The sequence below is a fragment of the Pyricularia oryzae genome, chromosome 1 (genome assembly GCF_000002495.2).
Source record: "Pyricularia oryzae 70-15 chromosome 1, whole genome shotgun sequence".
NCBI classification, from domain to species: domain Eukaryota; kingdom Fungi; phylum Ascomycota; class Sordariomycetes; order Magnaporthales; family Pyriculariaceae; genus Pyricularia; species Pyricularia oryzae.
In genome coordinates this window covers 4,363,536-4,388,300 of record NC_017844.1, presented here as the reverse complement: position 1 = coordinate 4,388,300, position 24,765 = coordinate 4,363,536, and the positions used below count along the sequence as shown (strand labels likewise).

The window sequence follows — 24,765 nt, the reverse complement described above, 5'->3', positions numbered from 1 at the left end:
TACGACCTGGGCCCTAGGGCTGGTTTTCCGGTTTTCTTTGGCATAGAACGGGTTGGTTCGTTTCGAGACAGAACGGCTTGCCAAGAAATGCTCGAGCATCGCTTGTAATTTTTCTTTTGTCCCTCTTTGAGGGTGCAACGAGTTAGTTGCCTATAACAGTAACCGTCGTCGCCAACGTTGACGTTCGGATGAGAGCATGCAGCGAAAACCCAATTGATTGCTGGGCTTTCTTAGGCTTTTTTCGTCTTTAGTTCTCACTTGAACTATGTGCCTGTGAGAGCCGTTAATAAATGCCTTTTCCTACTTTATATTAAGATCATTGATCTCTTTTTTTTTTCTTCGAGAAAATATTACGGTAATTAGGTTCATCCAGTCGCTTGTCCCCCTCGGCGATAATACCCCTTGCCTCCTACCAAGTCGGGAAAGACAAGGACCCTGGCCAGCTGCAAACATCCTTCGCTACTGGTAATACTCTGCCACCTAACAATTTCCCCAAAAACTCGCCAAGCCTGACCCAGAAAGCCATTAAAATTACTTGATGGTCGTTTTTCCCACTTCGCATCGTTTAGCCGACACACGTCCTACCTTTCGTGATCTGGTTAGCATATGCGACCCTCGACAAACAAAATGAGAGGGATTCCGTCAAGACATGTCCGCTTTTTTTCCTAGCTGCTGTCCTGTAACATTCTCAAAATGAGCAGCAGTCAGCCCGACCCAGAAAAAGTGACGCCTTCCGAGGCTGGCGGTGGCCAAGTTCAACAAGATGCGCCGGCCCCGTCCACAACCGCGGCGGTGACTGCCGAGTCCCCAATACCGGAGGGCACTGCACCAGGCTCCGAAGATGGCTCCAAGGGAAACCCGGAAAAGGGTGGCGAAAAGGCCGATGACAAGGCCGACGATAAGGTTACGCCTACTGTCAGCGCTCGGCCTGAGCGCGAGGCAACCTTCAAGGACTACGTCCGCGTCTTTTCCTACGCCAAGAAGTTCGACTACGTCTTGATGGTCGCTGCCGCGATCGCCTCTATCGGAGCTGGAACCGTAAGTGATTGGGGTTTCGAGTTGTCTTTTTTTCTTTCTTTTTTTTTTCCCTCTTAACATTTTACCTATCGAGTATTGTTGTTAGCGCTCAAATATGGCTGACTCTGCCGTTATGAAATGTGCATCTAGACTTTACCTCTGATGAACGTCCTTTTTGGAAGACTCGTAAACAACTTTACGTCGTTTGACATCTTCAATCGTGAGTATCGCCTGTACTCGGGCGGCCTACCTAGTACAGTATACCTGGTCGCATCACGCAACTGACTGAGGTTTTGCTGCTCAGCCAATGCCTTGAGCCAGTTCGAGTCCACTTTGAACCAACTGTCTCTGTACATCTTCATTTTGTTTCTTGTTCGATTTACTCTGAACTACATAAACAAGGTACATCCTCCACCTTTTCTTTTTTTGTTGGGACAGGGACCCCATATTGCCCATGAATATCAGCATGTACTGACAGCAACTTTCAAAGTTCTGCTTCCGACTGATTGGAATCCGAATGTCTGCCGCGATCCGTCTAGATTTCTTGGAAGCCTTGTTCGCTCAGTCTATCCACGTGCTGGACTCGATGCCCTCGGGATCCGCCGCTGGAACAATCACGAGCACGGCCAACACGCTGCAGCTAGGCATTTCGGAGAAGCTTGGAACCTTTTTGGAATTCACGTCATTGATAGTCACCGCGTTGATCGTGGCAATGACCTGGTCCTGGGAACTAACCCTGATCACTTCTACAGTGATCTTTTTCCTAGGTTTAGTCATCGGTGTCATTCTCCCATTCATTATCAAGGGGACCTCTAAGCAGACGAAGGTACGCGACTCCTGAACTACTCCCGCAAGTCCAATATTGACCTGGCGTCGGAATTCCACTAACACGACTCATTCAGGCCGAGGCAAAGGCAACATCTGTGGCCAGCGAGGCCTTCAACAGCATCAGAATGGTAACAGCCTGTGGTGCCCAGGAACGCATTGGGCTGCGATATTCTGAATGGGTGCACAAGGCCAAACAGTTTGGACAGTCCACGACCCCCTTATTGGCAGTTCAATTCGGTCTCATCTTTTTTGGCATATATGCAGCTTTCGCCCTCTCGTTCTGGTACGGTACGACAAAGATGGCAGCAGAGGGACGCGTTAATGACGCGGGCACTATCATCATCGTGCTTATGTCCGTTATGATGATGATTTTCTCGATCGAGCGCGTGTCAGCCCCTTTAATTGCTGCCTCAAAGGCTATGGTAGCTGCGGCCGAGTTTTTCGTCATTATCGATGCGCCCCGCCCGAACCCCGGGACGCTCAGGGAGCCCCAGGTGTCGGCCACTGAGGATATTTCTTTCTCGGGCGTTACGTTTGCCTACCCATCCCGGCCTCACGTTAAAGTGTTGGACGATCTAAGTCTTACATTTCCGGCAGGCAAAGTGACAGCTATTGTGGGCCCCTCTGGATCTGGCAAATCTACGATCGTGGGTTTGATCGAGAGGTGGTATAACCTGAAGCAGGGGCATGTCTTAGCAAAGACGGTCGCTCAGGACAAGACCAAGGAGAACGATAAGAAGAAGAAGAAGGATGGAAAAGATGGTAAACCCAAGAAGAAATCATCCGACGGCTTAGAGGATGACGACAACGAGGAAACCAGCCCGGCTCCAGAGGAAACCGGAGATCCCATACAGCTCCAAGGAGAGGTGTCAACGTGCGGTCACAACCTGGACGACATCAACATCAAATGGTGGAGGTCCCAGATTGGCTTGGTGCAGCAAGAGCCATTTCTCTTCAACGACACTATCGAAAAGAATGTCATGTACGGACTTATTGGTTCCGAATTTGAGAACGAATCGGAGGAGCGCAAAAAGGAGCTGTGCCGTGAGGCATGCGCCGAGGCTTTTGCGGACGAGTTCATTGACCGGCTACCTGACGTAAGAAGCCCCTGAGATGAAAGGGCTAGCCCCCATTGGATTGCATTTTTGCTAACAGTCCTCTTTCCTGGTAGGGCTACCAAACGCAAGTGGGAGACTCGGGTACCAAGTTATCCGGCGGACAAAGGCAACGAATTGCCATTGCTCGTAGCATCGTCAAGCGGCCCAAGATTCTTATATTGGATGAGGCGACCAGCGCCATTGATGTTCGAGGAGAACGTATCGTTCAGGCGGCTTTGGAAAAGGCATCGCAGAACCGTACTACGATCACGATTGCCCACAGGCTGTGAGTCCTCATTGCACCATTTGTTTTGGTCGTTTTCGACTTTGCCGTGTCTGGTGTCCACGGCACCATTCAAGCAATTGCTGACATGGCCGCTGTAGCTCTACAATCAAGTCGGCCGACAAGATCATAGTCATGAGAAACGGAAAGGCAGTTGAACAAGGCACGCATGAGTCCCTGCTCAAGGATGACAAGGGCGTCTACTACGGCCTTGTGAATGCGCAACAGCTGTCCCTGGGCGAGGAGAACGACGACAGCGATGTGGCCGAGGACAGTCTCGAGGAAAGACTTGCCAGGGAAAAGTCTGCAGCCCTGTCCGAGAATGAGCAGGCAACCATGGCTCCGGGATGGAAGAAACGTGGTCTTTTCAACAGTTTCGGCAGGCTGTTAGGAGAGCAAAAGTCTCGATGGCCTGTCTACGGCATATCGGTTGTTGCAGCAATGATTGCCGGCGCGGTTGTGCCGCTTCAGGCGTTCCTGTTTGCCAAGTTGATCGCCATCTTCCAGAACCCGACCGTAGACAGATATAGGTCGGATGGTTCCTTCTATTCGCTGATGTGGTTGGTGCTGGCTGTGGCTAACGGCTTTGGCTACTTTTTCCTTGCTTATTCTGCCATGTAAGAAACCCCGGCTTTTCATCATGTCCCCGTTTTGATGTTCCATTGCCGTTTGTGCTGACTAAAGTTTCTCGATAAAGCCACCTTCAACACTTTATATGTGCCGTCTACAGGCAACAATACTTTCAGTCGCTGCTCTATCAAAAGATTGGCTTTTTCGACGAGGAGCCCAACTCGACGGGATCCTTGACGGCAAGGGTGGCAGGCGACCCTAAACAGCTCGAAGAGCTTCTCGGCGTCAACATGGCAATGGTATATACCGCGGTCTTTGGCCTCCTCGGTGCCCTTGCCATTGCTTTTGCCCACAGCTGGAAGCTCGCTCTTGTTGCTCTTTGCGTGACAGTCCCTCTTGGATTAGGTGCAGGCTATGTGAGTGAAACTGAAGATTAGCGCTGGATCATAAGAGTATGAGGAGCTACTGACTAGATATTCTCACAATCAGTTCCGTTTCAAATACGAGCTCGATTTCGAAAAGATGTATGCCGAGGTGAGATTCTATCACATCAGTTCCGTAGACTCTTTTCTGTTTTATGGACATCATGGCTTACATACTGTCGTTGCGTATCTGTCCAGGTATTTGCAGAATCGAGCAAATGGGCTTCAGAAAGTATCGGAGCCTTCAGAACGGTTTCCGCATTGACTTTGGAGGATGTTATAACCTCGCGCTACTCGACCCTACTTTCGCACCACGTCACCAAGGCCTACCTAAAAGCCAGGTTTACCACATTGATCTTTGCTCTAAGCGACTCGATCAGTCTTGCTTGCCAGGCTCTTGTCTTCTGGTACGGCGGCCAGTTAATCCTCAGGGGTGAGATTGACATTGTTCAGTTCTTTGTCTGTTACTTGGCTGTCATCAACGGAGCCGAAGCGGCCGGCAACGGCTTGAGTTTCGGTCCCAACGCCGCTCAGGCTGCCGCTGCGTCCAACAGGATCCTTAGCATTAGGGACTCGGTGGAGAAGGATTTGAGCAACACGAAAAACGCCAAGTCAGTGCCTGATGCCGAGAACGGCGTCGAAATAGAGTTCCGGAACGTGTCTTTCAAGTATCCCACCAGGAATGTAAACGTTTTGAAGGAGTTGAATCTAACTATCGGCAAGGGAAAATTTGTGAGTATTTGAGACCCCATTCTTCTGTCAAAAGTTCCATCATCATCTTTGATACTAATTCGTTTTGAACTTTTTCAGGTGGCTTTGGTCGGTGCATCTGGTTCGGGCAAGACCTCCATCATTTCACTTTTGGAACGCTTTTACGACGTGGCCAAGGGCGAGATCGTCTTCAACGGTGTACCCGTCACCGACGTTAATGTGTTCGAATACCGCAAGCTCATGTCCCTGGTCGCCCAGGAGGCAACCCTTTTCCAGGGATCCATCAAGGATAACATCTTGATCGGCGTTGATCCGACGACCGTGACCGAAGCCGAGTTGCACGAGGTCTGCCGCGATGCCTCTATTCACGACTTTATCGTCTCGCTCCCAGACGGCTACGACACCGACATTGGTTCCAAAGGCGTTTCACTTTCGGGCGGCCAAAAACAACGGGTTGCCATTGCGCGCGCCTTGATTCGCAACCCTCGCGTGCTTCTCCTCGACGAAGCCACATCGTCTCTCGATTCGGATACGGAGAAGCTCATCCAGGCTACCTTTGACCGCGTTTCCAAGGGCCGCACAACCGTAGCCGTTGCCCACCGCCTCGCTACCATCCAAAACGCCGACCTCATCTACGTCCTAGGCGAGGGCAAAGTGCTGGAGCAGGGCAGCCATGCCGAGTTGCTCAAGAAGCGCGGCGTTTATTGGCACATGTGCCAGAGCCAAGCTCTGGACAGGTGATTTCTCTTCCTCGGCCTTTTTTTTCTTTTTTTCCCTACAAATCCTTACTGCCATGGTGGCCCGAGTCTTGAACATGATGCTCTCCCCTCCACTACCCTCGTCCTATTTCGCAAATACATACCCAAAAGTTCGGTGAAACAGCCACCAAGAAAATCCATCAAATCCCCCTTTTTCCTTGTTTAGGAGACGAAAAGAAAGATCGATCTGTGATCATTTGGTGTTTGTGGATGATGCAGGAAATAATGATGTATAGCAACACTGTGTTTAATAGTATGAAACCCTCCTCGGTTCTTTTGTTTTCTTTCGCATAGCCGTCTGGCAAAATCAAAATATACAACTTGCCTTCAGGAAGGCTTGCAACTATATGTAACCTCGGAATAGACATGTTGACCACGCGGAACAGATGTAGAATTTGATCTGCTTGCTCCAGATAGGCCAGGCCCGGTCGTCACCATGCGTAGCAGCGTCCCGTCAAGTGGCTCGGTGTAGCAAGTCAGATCTATTCAAGAGCAAAGATACCCACGAAAAAGTGAAGTGATGCAATGAATTCCGAGTTTCTACTCTATTAAAACCTCCTTCTTTCTATTTCTCCAAAGGCCGGCCAAAGACACCAACAATGAATGCCCTTCAATGCCTCCCAACATACAAAATCCAATTTGCTTTATTCCATCAAGTCATCTGTCTTCACCTCGTAGAGATTTCGCCAGGCTGACACCAAGGTCAGCAGGTCTCCAACATGTTAAAGAAACCCAGTTTCAAATGCTGCGCAATAAAATAAAAGTCATCGCAAGGGCACCAGGAAGAGAAAACCAGAGAATCCCTCTGTCCAGCGCCGCCAATATCATCATCATTCATCACTGTTGTCTGCTTTGCTCTCCTCAGACAACATCATCTGCCGCACCTCCGCCTCGACATCAACTTCCGAAGCAACAGGGAGCTCCGTGCCCGTGACACGATTGGCAAGCTCGAGCTTCTTCTGACAGGCCTTGTAGACGAGCTCTTCGATTGAATCACGGCTGATGAGCCGGATCACCTCAACCGGTCGTGTTTGTCCAAAGCGGTGTGCCCGGTTTTCGGCCTGCACGTCGTCCTGGGGGTTGTCACTTTGGTCGAAGATGATAACCTTGTTGGCAGAAGCTAGGTTGATGCCCGTACCTCCCGCGCCCGTCGTGAGAAGGAAAGCTGTCAAATCCTTGTTTTCATTGAACTCGTCAATCAGATCCTGCCGCATATCCACCGCCGTCGATCCCTGAAAGGTAAGGTGTGGTACTTCGGCTGTCGATAGGCATTCGGTAAGGATCTCGATCACCTTTGCGAACCGCGTAAAGATGAGCGCCCTGTCACCGTTTTTGCGGAATTGACGGAGAAGCTCCAGGAGCTTTTGGACCTTGCCGCTCTCCATCCACGAGTCTTTTTCCACATCAAATTTTTTGATACATGGCTCATCAACACACCAGACGTGGAGCTCAAAGTCTGACAAGTCCATCAGCTCAGCAATCAAATGCTGCTTGTTGTCTTGTTTGAGTCTAGACTGTGGTACTTTGCGCATAAGCATGTCACCCATCTCGGCGACCTTCTTGTCGGTAAAATGCCTTCTGAATAATTGTGAATGAATAGCTGCTTTTCGCAACTGGATCCACACGTTATTTTGATCGTTGGAGGTCCGCGAGGCAATTGCAGCACCTCCCGCTGCTCGTGATCCATCTTTGCCGGTCCGGAATCGATCGCGGTACTCGTTGTATATCTTAAGCTGCGCAGCATCCATATCGCAGTACAGCACCCTGCTGGTCTTGGGAGGGAAACCACCCAGGACGTGCTCCTTCTGGCGTTGCAGGATGAATGGTTCCAGGATGCTTCTTGCTCGGCGGACACGATCGCTAAAAAGCATAGCTCCATTGCTGACTTCTTGCAGGGTTACCTTCTGGTCAAAAAGATCCTTGAGGGTTTCCACGCGACCGTCAAAGAGCTCTGGCTGAATGAAGTTCAAAAGGTTGATCATCTCCATCAAGTTGTTCTGCACAGGGGTTCCGGTGAGCATCACCCTCCAGTTCGCCGTGATTCTGCAGAGGTCCTTGTACAGCTTTGTTTTCGAGTTTTTCAGGTTGTGACCTTCGTCGAAGATGGCGACATTAGGTCGAATCTTGGATATGATCTTGGTATGATCCCTTTCTCCAGTGCGGCCAAGCTGGGTATAAGTGGTTAGGACCACATGGTGCTCAGCAGGGTCCGATTTGATCTCGTCGGCAAGCCATTCACGATCTTTTCCGTGATACATGGTCACCTTCACTCCGGGCGCAAACTTCTCGAACTCGACCTGCCAGTTGTCGAGGGTCGATGGTGGTACCACGATCAAGTTGGGCCAGGGTCGAACCTCGTCAACCTTTGGGTTGTAAGATTCGACGATGTGAGCAATAAATGATATAATCTGACATGTTTTGCCAAGACCCATGTCGTCTGCCAATATACAACCAAATTTGTGTTGGTACAGTTGATTCAGCCAATTGAGGCCGTAAATCTGGTACGACTTCATGGTGCAGCGGCCCTGGAGGAGCTTGGGCTCGCGAGGAATAGGCAAAGGCTGCTTCCCAGTACGACTGCTGCCTCTTGAATCCATGCACCAGTGATCGGTGATAGACTTCATTCGTACGCCCTCTTCCTCGCACGTGGCAACCACCTCATCAATCGCATCAAGGCTTTTGATGAACTTGGAGACGTCATAAACGATATCCTCGCCAACCTCTTGCAATTCTGCCTTGGATTTGCGCCCTTTTGTTTGAGCCGTCACGCTAACCTTTTTCGCGGCGGCCAAGCTTCGGAAAGGACGGTTCTCAATCATGGCCCTCGCGGCGTCCTTTTTGGCCTTTGAGCTGCCGCAAATAGCCAGGAGACCGTTGAGCTCACATTCGTTCAAGTACTTCAAGGCGCGGGCGGCTTTGTCCACGGGATCGATATGATTTTCAGAGCTAGAATAGCCCTCTTCGTCGGTGTCATCGTCGTCTGTAATAGCGATTGGCTCCTCCTCTTCCTCCGACCGGGCCTTGACCGGCGACGAAACCGGAGAAGCCTGCGGCCTTCGGCCCTGCTGAAGTCGTCGCCGTGGCTGCGCAGGTTTCGGCTTGGGTGTAACCTCAACAATACAATCAGAATCGGAGTCGCCAGAGCCGGGAGGAGACGGCGCTTCGGGTGACGGGCCGTATGCGAAAGATCTAATAAATCCTTGCACGTCCTTTTGGCGCTGTTTCTTTGGAGTGGGGTTGTCCATGAGCCAGTTTGCGGCATCAGCCTTGTTCTCGTTGCACTTGAGAAGCGCAGTCTGGTACTCCTTGAGAGTCCGACCTGGGACCAGCTTGCTCAGCGCCGGGGCCCTTGAACCGTCAAAATAAATTAGATTCGACAGCCGCTTTTCCAATACTCCACCCCTCACAATCTCGTCTGGGCTGGCGGTATCCTGGTCCTTGGGACTTGTATTTGACGAAGTCTGAAGCGACTTTTTGCTAAAAGAAGTTGGTTTCAAATCTGCACGTTCGTCGCTGGAACTATCGCTAATATCAATCGTGATGCGCTTGGGCTGAGAAGCATCTGACGAAAAATGGTTTTCGATCGGGGACGGTCGTTTACCGAGAACAGTTTTTGTTTGATTCGGGGCGCAATAAGCTGTGCCCCTGGGAGCCATGGCGGAAGCCAGCCGTCCACTGCCTATCTTGCTTTGTTGACGAAAAGGTGAGGAAGCCGGTATTTCGATAGTAGAGGAGACTGATCTGGCGGGCGAAGAGATCGAGGGAGCTGGGGACGAGACGGGAGCCCGTCGGAGACTAGTTCGAGGTTCGACAATTTGTGTGGCTTGGGTGGAGTGCCGAGGGAGCATTTTGCGAGGATCTACAAGTTCATCGTCGCTGCTGTTTTCAGAATCGAGGTCGATGAGCGATGATAATGTTGTTTGCTTTAATTTTGGGCGCCTAGCCAATGGCGATGCTGGCTGGATTGGGGGTGGCATCTTTTGTGCGATATTCGTCTTTTTTCTCAATTTCGAGTGTCGATCTTGAGTGGACGACAACGCAGGAGGTTAGTGACGTGATGGAAGCAACGAAAGGGAGTGGGAAAGTGAAAAATAAACAATCCAACCTTCAAAAAAGATGAAGTCAGATCAAATCAGATAAATGCACCACGTCTACAGATCGGATTTAACTGATCTTTTTTCGTAAAGAGAGACAATTGCGAAAGTTATTGCAAGCAGCTCAAAAGGAATGTTGACCGCAGGGCTAGCGGATTCGTTGTTGGAGGGAAGGGTGGGTGGACTGCGGTGAACTTTTTTGGGTGGGTGGTGTCGCGTAATTAAAGTCGAATTTCCGCGACCGCGTTTGAGGGGCTGGTTTCCCAGGACACGCTAACACGTGCCCACTTTTGTCCGCAATTTATCTTGCAAACTTGGTATGGAAAATAGCAAGTGCCACAGTGTGCGGCTTGGACTCTTTATGAGGGCAAAATGGACCACCGTGATGATGAGTGGGCGGAAATTCTAAATGAGAATTGGCTCCATCCGGGCTTTCAAATCATTCGAAAGCCACTGCTAGAATGATCAAAAGATGACTTTGGAATAATTCGAAAAGCGATAATACATCCCTTACTTTGAATATGCCGACCTTAGTGGAGTGAGTGAAAGGCTGTGCACTGTGAGAATTGAATGCAGTGGAGGTCGCTCAGTTTCCGGGTCTCTAGGGAACAGCAAAGCTCAAATCTCCGAGCGCAGTTGCAGGTTTTAGTAGGCCAGCTATTAACCAACGCCGCCCTGCATGAAACATAAACGTCATTAGGTGCTTCATCATAATCGATTGAGCTTATTAGCAGGGCTTTGAAATCCCGCCTCTTAAAAAAATAAAATAAAATAAAAACAACAACACAATACAGTCCCCCATCATTTAAAAAAAAGGCAGCCATGGCTACTAGGAGAATCGTCGCCACAGAAAAGTCCATCCTGGAAAAGGATGATCACATCGGATCCAGCCCTGCCGCAGGCGAAAAGTCCAACATCACGCCCGCAGTGCCCCTGTAAGAGAAACATATAAAAACCTACCGTCGGGAGGGCCTCAGTTTTGCTTGTGAAATGGCACGTATTGAACAATGCTAATCCTTTCCGCGCAGAGATGTCATCCTCAAGCTGTTGGCATTCACGCTTGCCATGGTCGTCATCCCGATCGGCTCCTACTTTGTCACTGTGAACTCGATATTCAAAGGTATGTAAAGTCTTCAAAGAAAAGAAGGAAAATCAACAAGAGGAGAAATCCCCAATATTTTTTACCTCCCATCATCAACACTAACCTAACCCCTCCTCTTCCGCCTCAAAAAAGGAAACTCAACCTACGCCGGCGCTCTGGCCGCCATCATGGCCAACGTTGTCTTGGTTGCGTACGTCGTCGTGGCCATGAACGAGGACCAGACCGAGCAGGAAAAGGCAAAGGAAGGCAAGAAGGATCGTTGATTTAGGTTCCTCTACAAGGCAGGAAATCCATACATTGCCTACCTAGACACCCCAAGGTACCTACTCGTGCAAAGAAATGGACACGTGCTGCTTACTCGACGGGACCAAGGCTTGATCTTTTTGCTTCCCCCCAGCTTAGGTACTCCATGATCGGTGTCTTGCAATCTTATTCGACTGAATAATATTTCTTATCTTGACTGCTCATGCGTCAGGGAACTGCAGCTCAGGAGGTTGTTTCGAACTGTTCAACCCTTGTCGTCCACGCCAGGGAAACAAAACGAAACAAACAAACCCGATAACTGGGCATGCAAGGAGGCACTTGTGACTGGTATGCCGAGTATGTTGACAGCACTACCTGGCCATCTGACGGCATAGCAAGGGAGAGCTAGACATGGGACATATTTTCAATCAAGATAATTTCTCTATTTTAAGCACCAATATATAAAAGCATCATTCATGTACGCTTTGCCTCCCGGCCAGCCAAATTCCTTGTCCCACGCCAGTATCCGTACCAATAGCCACAGGTGGGCGCCAACGTGCTGCGAAACCGCTCGGCCCAGACCTTCCAGGCTCAATGTCCTAATCAATCTAACGCCTAGCTCACCCATCCATCCCATAAATATCAGTGACGCCCCGTAGTGCCTTACCCACAATTAACATTGAGTGAGAAACCGAGCCATCTAAGAATCTTGTCTCCTCTTATCAAATGGAAGAAAGCGTGGGACTGGTAAATATCCGATGACAAGACGAATACGTATACCCTCACGGTCTTAGGACCAGGTCAAGGTTTCGAGGGGAGAAAAAAAAAAGCTTTTTGTAGAGAATAGTGGGTATCAGGAAGGCGAGCAAGGTCAAGAAAATTTCGACGAATAAATAAAACAAAAGGGATCGTATCAGCCCGTGGGTTTCCAGAGACCGGGCCCTTAGCTGTTCTTGCTGAAGCGGCGAGAAAACCAGCTCTTGCGCTTCTCGCCCATTGCTGGCCTCTCTGGAGCGTTGGTAGTCGCAGATTGCTGTGTGGGCTTCCTCGTAATCGTGTTTGGCTTTTGTGGTACCACCGGTGGGACATCACGCCCACTGGGGCTGATGGAGGCGTTGTTGGTCAGGGACCCGTTTTGGGGCGTAACGCCCCCCACCGTGAACGACTGCGTCGCATATGACGGGCTTTGGCTAAAGCCAATCCCGTAGTCATTAAGTGCTTCTGCTTGACGCTTGGGCGGAGACTGCATGCGCTCGATTGAGCTGTTGTCGCTGCTGGTCGGATCAGTAGTATAACCATTGGGTTCGCCTGACATGCCACTGCCGGAGCCCGATGCAACCGTCTCGTAAGAACGGTGGTGAGACTGAATCGGATACACCGGTTCAGCGTGTCTCGGCGTGCTGTACTGGGGTTCAGAAGCCATCCTGGAGTATCTCTGCTGCGGCCCGTGATTATACCCGTTGTATCCTCGGGGTGCGGACATGTCTCCCTCGTTGCCATAACCATATTCTGATTGATTTGGTCGTAGGCTAAAGTAGCTGTCGCGTGACTGATAACGGTTGGCCCGCGAGCTGCCTGGCGTGCTACCTGGAAAAGTGTAGAAGCAAAGTGTCAGTAGTGATGTTCGTAATGACAATAGCGGAAAGGCCTCAGCGCACTATAATTATTGTTACCATAGTAGCTATTCCTACGGTTCCAATTTGCCACAGACTCCGAGTCCGAGCGCATCATTACCGATTGTCTGTTGCTGTAATTACCATCGATCGCAGCCTCAAAACTTCGAATGGTATCCAGAGGTCGTTCCCAGCGACTCCGCGTGGGGTTTGACCTATCAGGGTCATCTGCATAAGTAGGAGATACGTCAGCATGTGGTTCTATCGCCAACGTTTCCACATATGAATCATGGCCTGAGAATGCGTGCTACTGACCTATGACGTTTCCCTGGTAATCTTTATGCTGCATGTTGCGTAGCGGTGCCAACGATGACTTGACCGTGGCAGCTACGACTGTTGGCTCCGCCTCGTTCATTGCCAAAGTAGGATCTGCTTTGCTGTGGAGTCTCCTGGCTTCCTTCTCGGCGTGAGTTTCGTGGAGGTCAACGCTATTGCTGTGAGATTTGTCGGAACGTAAACTGAAAGTTCGGGGTCTGGAGCGTGGGCGGTCGTCTTCAAGACCTTGATGACCTCTTGATGATCCAGAATGGTGAGACTGATGAGCGGGTGGCAGCGGGCCTTGCTGCTGACGGTGATGCTGTGGCTGTTGCTGTGGCGGTTGGTAGGGGTATGAACTCAAGCGCGGAAAACCTTGGGTTTCGGGAGAATAACTCTGCTCCTGGTGCGGCGGCGGCAAAGGCTGACTGTCTGATGACTGCGATTGGTAGTAGTGATTATGCTGGTCGTCGTAGAAGCCGTCGTGCTGCGGGACCGGGGGAGGTCGCGGAAGTGGGTGGTTCTGGGGAGTTGACATCTTAAAGAACGGGGTCGCGGATGCGGCGCCAGGGTTCTATTTACGTTTTTGGTGTTACTATCTGTTGACCCTGGGGCTGTCTCTGGGTCCTTGACTAGGGTTCAATTCGCGAATATGGGTCCAATTTTCGATGGAAAGCTGGGGGCGACAGAGTGTATCAGGACGCTGACATGGGTGCGCAGAAGCTCTGAGGCATTCGCAATCAAAAGAGGGTCGGGCTTTTTTGTCGCGCCGCAGGAAACACGCCAAACTAGGGTGCCAATGAGTGGAGGTGGTTGGGTCTGCGCCGTTTGTCGAGTCGAGACAAATGACTACCACCACTGTGAGTAAACAGTGAGAACTTGAGAACGTACGGGAAAAACTTAGTTGAATCGGGGGTTGCGTGGACCTGTGGATCCTCCTGGCTTGTCGCAGATGGCGGGAATTCAAATCAAAACAGGGCAAGTCTGTCTCGCGTGGCTGGGATCGAGATGTACCGAGCCAATGTTGTTGCTAAATAGCTCCTCCTCGCTGCTTCTTTTTTGGAGTCTGGACTTTACTCCGTAAACTGTTGTATCTTTCTTCTTATTTTGTATCCTCGCAAGGCCAGTAGACGCCACTGTGTGGGTGTTTTCTTTTTTATCCCCCTTTTCCCCGTTTTATCGTCGTGATTAGTCGTGCTACTGACAGGACTAGAACCTGACGACGTCAGGAAAAATTGTAAATAGACCCAAGCGGATTGTTGGGGTCGCGGCCAAGTCGCTCGGATTTGTCGTGTACTTCTTGGCTATGCCGGACTTGTGGGAGCCGGGGAGGGGTTTCAAGCGTGCAACCTCGTCCTCAGTAGCCAAGGAAAAGAAAGGAACAAATTGAAAAAAAAAAAAAAAAAAAGATAGGTGAACTTGACAAAGTTTAAGAGAGGACTGGCAAAAATGGATCAGGATCCAGATAAAAATATAAAGATCGTCTGTCAATCGTATATGTATATCCGTTTTCCTTGGACAGGCTCTGGTTTCTTGGGACAGCAACTCATGTGAGTAGGCTCAGTGATGTGTGCCCTCTTTCTCCGTAAAAGGTATCAGCCCAGGATTTGGGCTAGACCACAGACACGACAACAGACGCGCACAATGTGTCGACAAAAACGGTATGCACCCGTAATACCGTGCAAAAGCCAAGTACAACTAGCTATGCCAGACTGACGCACGCACACATGTTGGGATTGGGCTATACGAGGTAGGCACCGCGATACGGGGTTTATCGAGCCGTCGGTTCGGTTTGATTGGTTCGCCTTCGAGAATTAGAGACTAAAAATGACTGAAGCCTATTCCGTATGTGCTTGGATCGAGGAACGGTGCCGTGGTCGCTCCCTTGCGGGGAAGTGGTCCGAATAGAGAGCGGCGTGCAAAAGTTCAATTTTCGTCTGTTTGCAGACACTTCCACGTTGGCTAGATGTGTTACTCCGTAGTAAGGTGTGTGGTGATTGGTGTTTCTTTGATATCTCTATCTCTCGTCCTTCTAAAGAACGATGGGAGGAAACTGTTACAATCACAATCGGGCGACTCGAGGTTGATATAAATGAGTCAGCCTACAGTGGCTGATGTACTTTGTAAATGCAAAGTCCGAAGCTCATGGGTACCTAGACTACACCATAGTAGGTAGGTGAGCTGTTTCTGTAATTCGTGTGGCCGTCATGGATTGAAGACGCGGTGGTTGGCAAAAGACGGGCCAATTGGCTTCGCGGCACTGTATAGTTAGGCCCCCTAGGTTGCACCTTTTGCATCAATATTTTAAGTGCATGCATTTTTCACAGCCCGGCTTAGTGGGGCCCTGAACAGGTTTCGCGACTGATTCTCAACAGTCGCCGCGACAAGTCATCCAATCTTTTTGCAACCAGCGCAGCTCATGCTACGCAACCATTGCCCAATCATGCAGGTAATTGTGGATGCGTGGCAACATACCTGTTGCCTGGTAGAGTTCAGGAATGAGAGGTCGGCCTGCCAGCCGAACTACGGAGGAATTGGGTTGCAAAGTTGCTTCCGCAACTGCTAGCAGACCAGAGAGGCTGCATAACGTTGGATTTCTGCTGGTGACGGATCTTCAGTCACAGGTTGATTTGATCCCCTTTTCCGGCTGTGATGCGAATTATTGCCTACTAGAGTAACCCGATTATTATATGACATGGTCAAGTCGCCAGTTTATACCAACTTTGCCAACTATTTGTTCGTTAGTACTGATGAATGATCAAAGGGATGAAAGCACCCTTAGCACCACGAGATGGTTTTCCTTGTCTGCCTCTATTTTGGTTCCGCCAAACCATTTATTGGATCACACAATTGTGGTGTACATCTTGTTTTAACAGCCTCCCAACTAAATTTAACCCAATATCGGCTCGAAAAGACAGATTGTTATTTATTCATCAGATCGTCTCGAAGAAGGGAATAGAAAAAAAATGCCGCGTGGTGTACCAATTTCGAACATGTGCTGGAGAAGGGTGGAATTCGGGATATTCCGTGGTTGGCAATGATGATAAGTTACTGTGCATTAACTTACTGTATGGCTCATACGTGGTGTTCCAGAAGTATCGTTCGAGCACCAAACTCTTCTTATACTCTAATACCACAGATCCAACTTTTCCATGACTTGTCAAACAAGACATGTTCTGGAAATATGGAAAAGGAAAGCAAAGTGTTCTATATATTTGTGAACAGGAACACCAGTTGATCTCATATCACCCAATACACATACAGTAATCACTCGAACCGGTAGGGCGTGGCATAGTGGGCGTGACTCGGGCATTTTTCCGGTCATCACGTTTCGTCCATGTTTGTTTATGCCCAAACAGAGTAAGGCAAACCCCGTGGAAAAAAACTCACAAAAAAAACGGATCGATTTCCCAGCTCGACCCACTGCCTACGAAGTTCAACTTTTTGACGTTCAAAGCCACCTTTAACAGCTGGCCACAACTCGAGAAGCTCTACCGACGCTAGATTATGGTGTTTCGTCTCTTTTCCAAACAGCCTTGCCACAAGCTTCTCTCTTGGCACCTCGACGTTACGTAGTAGGGGCCTTTGCCCCACTGATCGGCCGATTGTTCTGGTTGTGGGGAATCACCCCACGGGATGAACGTGGTACCGACGGTCCTAATAATATCACCCTGCCCTACCCCCCGATTGCTGTCTGATCTCTTCTTGGTTCTGGCCTAGCATCGTCTTGGGTGTACAATGACTATATGCTAACTGGAACGATCACGATTGTCATCATATGCATGTGATGTTTACTCATAGGTACAGAACGGCTTGATCAGAAATCACCCAGGCAACGCAACTCAATTACCATTAGTCGCCTTATCCACGTCATGTTTGGTCTGCAGCGAGTCGACTTGTCGGAAACGTTTGCGCCTGGACTTAGCAAGTCAGTCCACTGGTCTAGATATCTTTTCCGTGGTATGCTATCAAACCATGAGTAGCAGCAGCAACTAACCTTGAAATGTTCACCGGTCCGTTGACAATGACAAGTACACTATACCATTGTGTACCCACTACCAATGTTTGCCGTGATAAGAACGGAAGCGGGTTGATAACTTTTCCCGCATGATTGTCTAGACACAGTGTCGGTAAAACCAAGACTGCCTACACCGTAATTACTTACCGGTGCAGTATGTAGATAACGTCGGGTATTTTCTCTAGCACGCCGACTTTCGTACAATGATCGGGACATATGATTCAGGTATACCGCCCGCACACCGATGGCGGGCGTTGCAGACATCGTAGACGCCTAATACTAAACAAGCCTACCCCCTTCCTCATCATCCACCCTAAACTATATTTTTACCGTGCATATGAGTACCGGTGGACTCCTGAGTTGCTCAAAGCCACTACAATCCAGTGTAGATAAGGCTACATAAATCTCACAGATACTACCAGCATCATGATTCGCTCGAGGTGAGCATCACCACGCCCAACAGCTGATACTCTGGTGAACCAGGTGATCAGGAAAAGAAAGCTGAGCTGTTAAACCTTGGCATAGTCCTTGACAGCCGAGTCAAAGCCTCGGAAGTACAACGGGGCGGCTGTGAAGTAGCACGATCCTGGCTTTCCGCAAAAAGAAAATAAAAAAATATGAAGGCCAGTTGTCAGTGATAGGAGTGCCATTCACCAGCTGCAGCATAGCCAGTCCTCAACCGATCCAAATATGTCCATCAAGACATGCTCAAGAGACCTACAGCTATGCTGCGAAGCCGATCGGCGCAAAAATGGTAATTCCTGTGCCCTGCGAATGCAGCCTAACGTGAACATTTTGAGTAAGTGAACGAAGACTTGAGATGCAACCACAAAGTAGTGGGCGTGGTCATTAACGACTTGGATTCATTGCCCTGTCCCGCAAAACACCATCATCATGAATTTGTTGATGCCGCCGGCTCGAGTGGTGTGAGCCTCCTTGGTGAAGATCCGCCATCTTGATTGCTGCGTATCACCATTTTCCCCCACTGAATCTATGCCCCAAAGCAAATCGCACCTGCCACCAGGGGCCCATCTCTCAATCTCTTTCGAACGGCATAAGGCAAATCACCGCTGTGTTGCAAGTCGTGAAATGTCGTAACAGCCGTTCGATCGATTGCTTTGATGAGCAAGCGCCAAAATAGCAGAATACGAGAATAGAAGCGCCTCAAATCCATGACCTAAACCACAATGCAACCATTGATATCCGTTCCGTTCAACTCCGAAGGAAAATGACTTATATCGACGAGGGGTAAAGCATGATGCGGACGGAAGCACCGAAAGATCGTGTAGGGAGAGGGGTGGTGAACTTGGCGCGGACGACGCCCGAGTTGCCTATTAAGCCAGTCAGTATACCAATCCGCTGCCCTTGCCGGATAAGGGGGATATGTACCGTGAGGCCTGGTGACCTTGCCCCAGATGACCCGGATCTTGGTACCGCGGACCTCCTTCTGCGCCCGGTAAACGTATGCGACCTTCTTGCCGAGGTAGAAGCTGTAGTAAAGAGCGGTTAGGTGCTGTTCTCACGGATCCTCGCGCGATTCCTCATGTTCAACATACTTGGCGGCGTTGGTGTCGTCAACACCCTCGATCTTGATCAAGCTGGTCTCGGGACGGTTGGTGTGACGGCTACGCTGGTAGCTCAGGTGGCGTCCCCTACAGACTCGATGGTTAGCGAGAGTTCGTTGTGATGGATCTGAGCCTCTTCTGGAGCAAGCGGTTCGTTCGAGCGTGATTCGGTCGCGGCGCTGAGCTTTTCAGTCGTTGTGCCTGGCAAACAGAGATGCAACTCACTTGACGTATACTATAGCGGAAGCAGGTCAGTACAAGAATCCAAAACGCTTGACGCTGTTCATGTTTGTTCGTGATATCCCGCCCTGGCGTTGCGGTGCGGCTCATGGCTGTAGGAATTGGCAACTTACATCTGTGGCCGGCTTCGGTAGGCATCTTGATGGTGATTGACGTCTTCCCACTTGTCAAAGTCTCCTTGGGAGGTTGAAGGAAGTAATCGTCGGCGATGGTGGACGATCGTTTGCTGCTGGTTAGTATGTCGCTCCCAAAGGTCGAGTTTCCACTGGGCGTAAGGGCGGGCCGTTTTGGTGTCGATGCCGACTGCCAAACAAAAGACTAGCTAGGGCTTGTCATGTGACCGCGCAGAGGGGAAACAAAATTTACCGCGAGTGCTGACTTGGGTGGGGCGGGGTTATGTGCAAAGCCGCAGCACCAGCCACTACCAAGCGCACGTGACCCTTCTGCATATGAAAGCCAGATCTTTCTACCCTGCACATCCGACTGGCTACCCTATGTGAACTGCCAAGTTCCAACCAAGTGCAAATTCCCTCCTTGTCTTGACTCTTGTCTGCTTGCCATGCTTTTGAAATGAACCTTCGACCTAGGTATACTAGGCCGGTATTCACTCCCCATGATCCATGTGGCTGAACCAGAATTATTAACACATTTTCACAAAAGCGTTCATTTGTTTCTTTTGACTTTCCTTTTTCTATCAGCGTACAATTGCATTTAAGTACGCAGTATATCTTTACACTTGATTGCGGCACTGCGATTATGCTGAAGGTACGGTACACTCTAATACCCCATGAATCAATGTGGAAGTGGACCAACGGTCGGTACTGAGAACCTGCCCTGTACCCAAGCTAAATTGCTTCTTTTGTTCGTATTCCCCGTGTTATGAATGTTAATCCATTTGACGCGAGATAGATATCGTTGATTCGGCCAAGCCCAGGCCACCAAGGCAAAGATTTCCCCACTTGCACAATTATTCAAGGGGTAGAGAGTAGGTAACTTACATGGTAGACAGGTAGATGAGGTACCTACGTCGAGGTATCTTACCTAGGTATTTAATTGGATTTTGAACCGAACCATTAAAGCCACCTACTTAGTGAGGCGCTAACGAGGCCGACTGTCCAGCCGGACCCCAATCAACCTGGCATCATCCGCCCACGAGGGACCCTCTTTGCACCCCGCACCAAGTCTTCTAGGCGTGCAAAATTTCGTCATACAGCGATCATGGCTCGCTACTCGACTCAGGAATGCAAATGAATTTCTGGTACCCTTCAATTAATTGGTAGTAGCTCTAGGTGAGGTTCACTTAGTGATGACGCGCATTGATATACCGGTATGTATTCTTCTAATCTGAACACCTAGGTATGTCACTGTTTGCATTAGATCAGATGACCCGATGAGCATGATGAAGCAATGCCGTAAATAAGGGTGTTGCAAATACACGGGACAAGTCAACTGCAGGGAACAGCCCGCATCCTTGAACCCTTGAACCTCGGGCTTCGTCACAACACGTCTGTTCGTATGCGGATGTCCGCGTCGCAAAGGTGGCTGCGAGCATGGTACCTAGCATAGGACTTAGCAATTCTCCGGCATCGCCGGATCGGACAGTGCTGCGAAAAGCTCCCCCTCACATGCAGTATTACAAATTCCCATGCTATGGTGCCGACCCCGGAGTTGATTCCGCACCGCAACCAGGGCCGAGAAGCAATTTGTTGACAAAGACCATATTAACAGAAAAAAAAAAAAAACTGCCCCACTCTGTTTAACTGCGTCACTCGATGATGCACTTTGAGTTGACCTCACTCCAAAGCAAATTTCGGTCTTTCTTCAATCAATACCTACTTCTAGTACGATTTGTCTAAGTGGTGAAACTACTGTAGGGAGAAACATGCACTGTAAGATGTGCAGGCTTAAGTAGCTGCGTTAGGTTGACGTTGGGAACCCTTTCCAAGTCCGGGCAACCAGGCACATACCTAGGTAGACATTAGGGTTAGCATCTTGGCTCAATTAGGATGGAGCCTTCCATAGAAAGTATCTTTGCTTTTAACCGCACTATCTATCTGTAGGGGAGCTGCGTAGCTTAGCTATGCGTACCTAGCCTTACGCACCTACCTAGGTAGCCTATCAATTCTTGCACCTCGGAAATTGTATGTAGTCTTGGTGTAGCCTACGCAAAGAAAAAAAAACCACACACAAGGCGAATATTAATCCCTCAGCTTTTCCTGATCTTCTGCTGGATTACGAAAACGGCGGCTTGTTGAGGCAAGCAGGCAAGTACCTAAGCTCCCGGCTGCCTCGGTATTTATTAGCTTTACTTCTGGAAAGGGGTCTAGCGGGAGATAGAAAATGCTACACTGGAGCTAGATCTAGTCACAGCTAAAGCTCCATCTTCAGCGAGCTTGACAGTGAACAAAGCTTTGATATGGGTAATCGCATTAGTAAAGACCGACCGCTTGGTTTTGACCATGGAATAGAGGGGTGTGTTGAAGCTGTGAAGTTGGGTTGGGTGCTCGGGAAGGTGGGTGAGCCTGCACCGACCTGCACCTACCTCTCTAGTGGAGCACCCCGCCAGTCCATGCTTGTGAGTAAGCTCCGCCCGCCCGCCGTGGCGATGTGACTTTGGCCCTTGTCCCTTGTTCTCATCCAAGCACGGTACGGCCTATCAGTCCCTGGTAGGCAAGGTAGCTTGGTCCCATTGCTTCATCAGGTATCCACGACCGTTTTCCGCGCGACCTCTGTCCAGTTCACTCCAATTCTCTAGACCTACCTTGCGAGATAATTCTCTCGCATATCCCCTTCACCACTGAACTTCCTGTTTTCTCCCAAACATAACTCAACACAAACCGCCAAACTACCTATCCTCTACTTCTCGAGTCCCGCGAATACGTGGATTTTGTCAACACAATGGCCGCAGAATCCCATGCCGCTGCGTAAGTGCATTCACCCCGCCAGTTATTGCCCGCCGCCAGTTGACCGCAAACAACACGGGCAATACTGTCGATGAAGCCATCGCCTAAAGCACATTTTTTACCGACATCTACTGAGCTCTGAGGGCATCGTGGCTTGCTTTTCGAATCTTGTTCGGATGCTGCGGATAGCTGGTTTTGTTGAGACTGGGCGGCCACACACATGGCACCCTTGCTAATGCGTGTGAGATGGATAGTGAGCTGGAGCTCAAGGACAACACGGTCATTGTGGTCCTTGGTGCCTCCGGCGATTTGGCCAAGAAGAAGACTGTAAGATATTCGTTATTCTGCAGATTAATGAGCTATGCTAACAGTCGTTTCCCCAGTATCCCGCACTTTTCGGACTCGTAAGTCTAAGTAAACCGCTATCGCGAATTCCTCAGCGCTGACCTTCCCGGAAGTACCGGAACCAATTTCTCCCCAAGGACATCAAGATTGTTGGATATGCCAGGACAAAGATGGACCACGAAGAGTACATTAGGAGAATCAGGTCGTACATTAAGACGCCCACCAAGGACATGGAGCAGCAGCTCGATGATTTCTGCTCGCTCTGCACCTACGTCGCGGGCCAGTATGACAAGGACGAGTCTTTCTACAACCTGAACGACCACCTCGAGGACCTCGAGAAGAACCAGAGCGAGGCTCACAGGCTTTTCTACATGGCGCTCCCGCCCAGCGTCTTCACAATTGTGTCACAGCATCTGAAGAGGTGCTGCTACCCCACCAGGGGGATTGCTCGCGTCATTGTGAGTGTTAATGGCATATTAAGGACACTGGAGCCGTCCACCCTGACTAATGGTTTCCCATCGTTCTTGTAGGTCGAGAAGCCTTTTGGCAAGGACCTGGCCAGCTCCCGCGAGCTCCAGAAGTCTCTGGAGCCAGACTGGAAGGAGGATGAGTTGTTCCGCATCGATCATTACCTGGGCAAGGAGATGGTCAAGAACATCCTCATCCTTCGCTTTGGAAACTCCTTCTTGGGCGCGACATGGAATCGTCACCACATCGACAACGTACAGATCACGTTCAAGGAGCCATTCGGCACCGAAGGTCGCGGTGGCTACTTTGACGAGTTTGGCATCATTCGTGACGTAATGCAGAACCACTTGCTGCAGGTTCTGACACTGTTGGCCATGGAGCGGCCAATTTCATTCTCCTCTGAGGACATTCGTGACGAGAAGGTCCGCGTTCTCCGTGCCATTCCTGCCATCGAGCCCAAGAATGTCATCATCGGCCAGTACGGAAGGTCGCTTGACGGAAGCAAGCCGTCGTATAAGGAGGACGACACAGTGCCCAAGGAGTCGAGGTGCCCGACCTTCTGCGCATTGGTAGCTTACATCAAGAACGAGCGCTGGGATGGCGTCCCCTTCATTATGAAGGCAGGAAAGGCCTTGAACGAGCAGAAGACGGAGATTCGTATACAGTTCAAGGATGTCACATCCGGTATTTTCAAGGATATCCCCCGCAACGAGCTCGTCATGCGTATCCAGCCCAACGAGAGTGTCTACATCAAGATGAACTCGAAGCTGCCCGGACTCAGCATGCAGACGGTGGTTACGGAGCTCGATCTGACTTACCGCCGACGCTTCTCTGATCTGAAGATCCCTGAGGCTTACGAATCATTGATTTTGGACTGCTTGAAGGGTGATCACTCCAACTTCGTTCGAGACGACGAGCTCGACGCCAGCTGGAGAATCTTCACACCCCTGCTGCACTATCTTGATGATAACAAGGAGATTGTGCCCATGGAGTACCCCTACGGTAAGCACTGGCCGGGAACTTGAATGCCGGGACATACTGAAAACATCGCTAACCAGTCGTTAGGCTCACGAGGACCTGCCGTTCTCGACGATTTTACCGCATCATATGGCTACAAATTCAGCGACGCGGCTGGCTACCAGTTCGTAAAACCTTGCCATTGATTCAACCCATCGACGTGAACTGACCGAATATATAACTACCTAGGTGGCCTACCACTAGCGCCGCGCTGCACGCTAACAAGTTGTAAGTGGCTGATTTGTCTTTTCGGAGCCACTATATTGCAGGTATTTTCGGAGGCATAGAACGTTTTAACTGAATTATCACTGACAAATGCGAAACAATGCAGCTGAGCTGGGAATTCTGCAAATATGAGGCACCTCCCATGACATCGAAGACGAACCCAACATCAGGATGAATAATTATGGTATTTATCGACGCATGGGAGTGACTAGATCTAGGCGGCGCAGGAGACTGTGGAATGCTCCTCGCACCAGCTTGCCCTTCCAGGCTTGCAATCTGTGCACGAACGGGGAATCATTTCGATACGACTGTTTGCGAAGTTATTTGGGAACTGGTTGATTCAGGAGGATAGAAATACAAGAAACGGACGGACAAGGGGAGCCAAATTTTTCGAATTTTAGCACAGAGTTTACGTATCTAGATGTCTAACGAAAGAGTTATACCACCGTGCATGGGGCATTTGAATATCGTGAGAAATGTCTTGAATAAACTGTAGTGACAAGCAGGTTATGTTATAAACAGGTTATGCTGCAGCATTGCATGAAGAGGGATAAAAAAAGAAAAGAAAAAACAGGACCTCGCCTGATAGCTGAACCCTCAATCCAAAGTATGTATAAGCAAAGGATGCACAGTGGACAGTGGACCTCTTGGAGGAGGCGGATGACCTCACATACTATCCAATGTACACAGTCCAATATGAACATGTAGGTACCTACGTTTGTGCGAGTGTAAAGTGGCTGGCCGGACCGTGGTAGAGTACGCTAGAGCTGGACTAAGTTTAAAGGGTGATTAGATGCTTATAGATTGTGGGGTGTTGAGGTTTCTTTCTTTGAACGCTCTGGATTTTCAAAACGTACAAAACCCCCACTCGGCTGTATCTACATGTGAGTGAGTAATTGGATGTCGTGAAGGTTATGTCATAAAACAGTGT

At 49.8% G+C, this 24,765-nt stretch overlaps 7 protein-coding genes across 7 annotated transcripts; 3 read left to right on the top strand and 4 right to left on the bottom strand.

The window, feature by feature from the left end:
• Positions 1-353: 353 nt before the first annotated feature.
• On the top strand, positions 354-6,097 carry MGG_09931 (lipid A export ATP-binding/permease msbA). Its single transcript, XM_003709984.1, has 11 exons — positions 354-1,038; positions 1,168-1,237; positions 1,322-1,419; positions 1,508-1,843; positions 1,920-2,942; positions 3,017-3,228; positions 3,327-3,842; positions 3,923-4,211; positions 4,285-4,329; positions 4,416-4,949; positions 5,028-6,097. Exons 1-11 carry the CDS (start codon positions 694-696, stop codon positions 5,667-5,669), a joined length of 4,110 nt encoding a protein of 1,369 aa, XP_003710032.1. The 5' UTR covers positions 354-693; the 3' UTR covers positions 5,670-6,097.
• Positions 6,098-6,147: 50 nt separating this feature from the next.
• Positions 6,148-10,333, bottom strand: MGG_09930 (chromodomain-helicase-DNA-binding protein 3). Its single transcript, XM_003709983.1, has 2 exons — positions 9,792-10,333; positions 6,148-9,707 (listed from the first exon to the last, which is right to left on the bottom strand). Exon 2 carries the CDS (start codon positions 9,661-9,663, stop codon positions 6,517-6,519), a length of 3,147 nt encoding a protein of 1,048 aa, XP_003710031.1. The 5' UTR covers positions 9,664-9,707; positions 9,792-10,333; the 3' UTR covers positions 6,148-6,516.
• A 69-nt stretch (positions 10,334-10,402) lies between these two features.
• MGG_09929 (vacuolar ATPase assembly integral membrane protein VMA21) lies at positions 10,403-11,608 on the top strand. Its single transcript, XM_003709982.1, has 3 exons — positions 10,403-10,715; positions 10,809-10,900; positions 11,015-11,608. Exons 1-3 carry the CDS (start codon positions 10,603-10,605, stop codon positions 11,143-11,145), a joined length of 336 nt encoding a protein of 111 aa, XP_003710030.1. The 5' UTR covers positions 10,403-10,602; the 3' UTR covers positions 11,146-11,608.
• MGG_09928 (uncharacterized protein) lies at positions 11,538-15,302 on the bottom strand. Its single transcript, XM_003709981.1, has 3 exons — positions 13,054-15,302; positions 12,784-12,966; positions 11,538-12,712 (listed from the first exon to the last, which is right to left on the bottom strand). Exons 1-3 carry the CDS (start codon positions 13,589-13,591, stop codon positions 12,069-12,071), a joined length of 1,365 nt encoding a protein of 454 aa, XP_003710029.1. The 5' UTR covers positions 13,592-15,302; the 3' UTR covers positions 11,538-12,068.
• Positions 15,303-15,986: 684 nt separating this feature from the next.
• MGG_16296 (uncharacterized protein) lies at positions 15,987-16,226 on the bottom strand (the record flags this gene model as incomplete). Its single annotated transcript, XM_003709980.1, has 2 exons — positions 15,987-16,051; positions 16,121-16,226. The coding sequence occupies 2 exons, from the start codon at positions 16,224-16,226 to the stop codon at positions 15,987-15,989; spliced, it is 171 nt and encodes a 56-aa protein (XP_003710028.1).
• An 897-nt stretch (positions 16,227-17,123) lies between these two features.
• Positions 17,124-19,168, bottom strand: MGG_09927 (60S ribosomal protein L33-B). Its single transcript, XM_003709979.1, has 5 exons — positions 18,990-19,168; positions 18,862-18,871; positions 18,628-18,723; positions 18,461-18,561; positions 17,124-18,402 (listed from the first exon to the last, which is right to left on the bottom strand). The coding sequence occupies exons 1-5, from the start codon at positions 19,012-19,014 to the stop codon at positions 18,305-18,307; spliced, it is 330 nt and encodes a 109-aa protein (XP_003710027.1). The 5' UTR covers positions 19,015-19,168; the 3' UTR covers positions 17,124-18,304.
• Positions 19,169-21,518: 2,350 nt separating this feature from the next.
• Positions 21,519-24,286, top strand: MGG_09926 (glucose-6-phosphate 1-dehydrogenase). The gene is made up of 8 exons (XM_003709978.1): positions 21,519-21,800; positions 22,034-22,106; positions 22,163-22,183; positions 22,238-22,582; positions 22,655-23,594; positions 23,658-23,733; positions 23,799-23,837; positions 23,941-24,286. Exons 1-8 carry the CDS (start codon positions 21,775-21,777, stop codon positions 23,942-23,944), a joined length of 1,524 nt encoding a protein of 507 aa, XP_003710026.1. The 5' UTR covers positions 21,519-21,774; the 3' UTR covers positions 23,945-24,286.
• Positions 24,287-24,765: the final 479 nt, after the last annotated feature.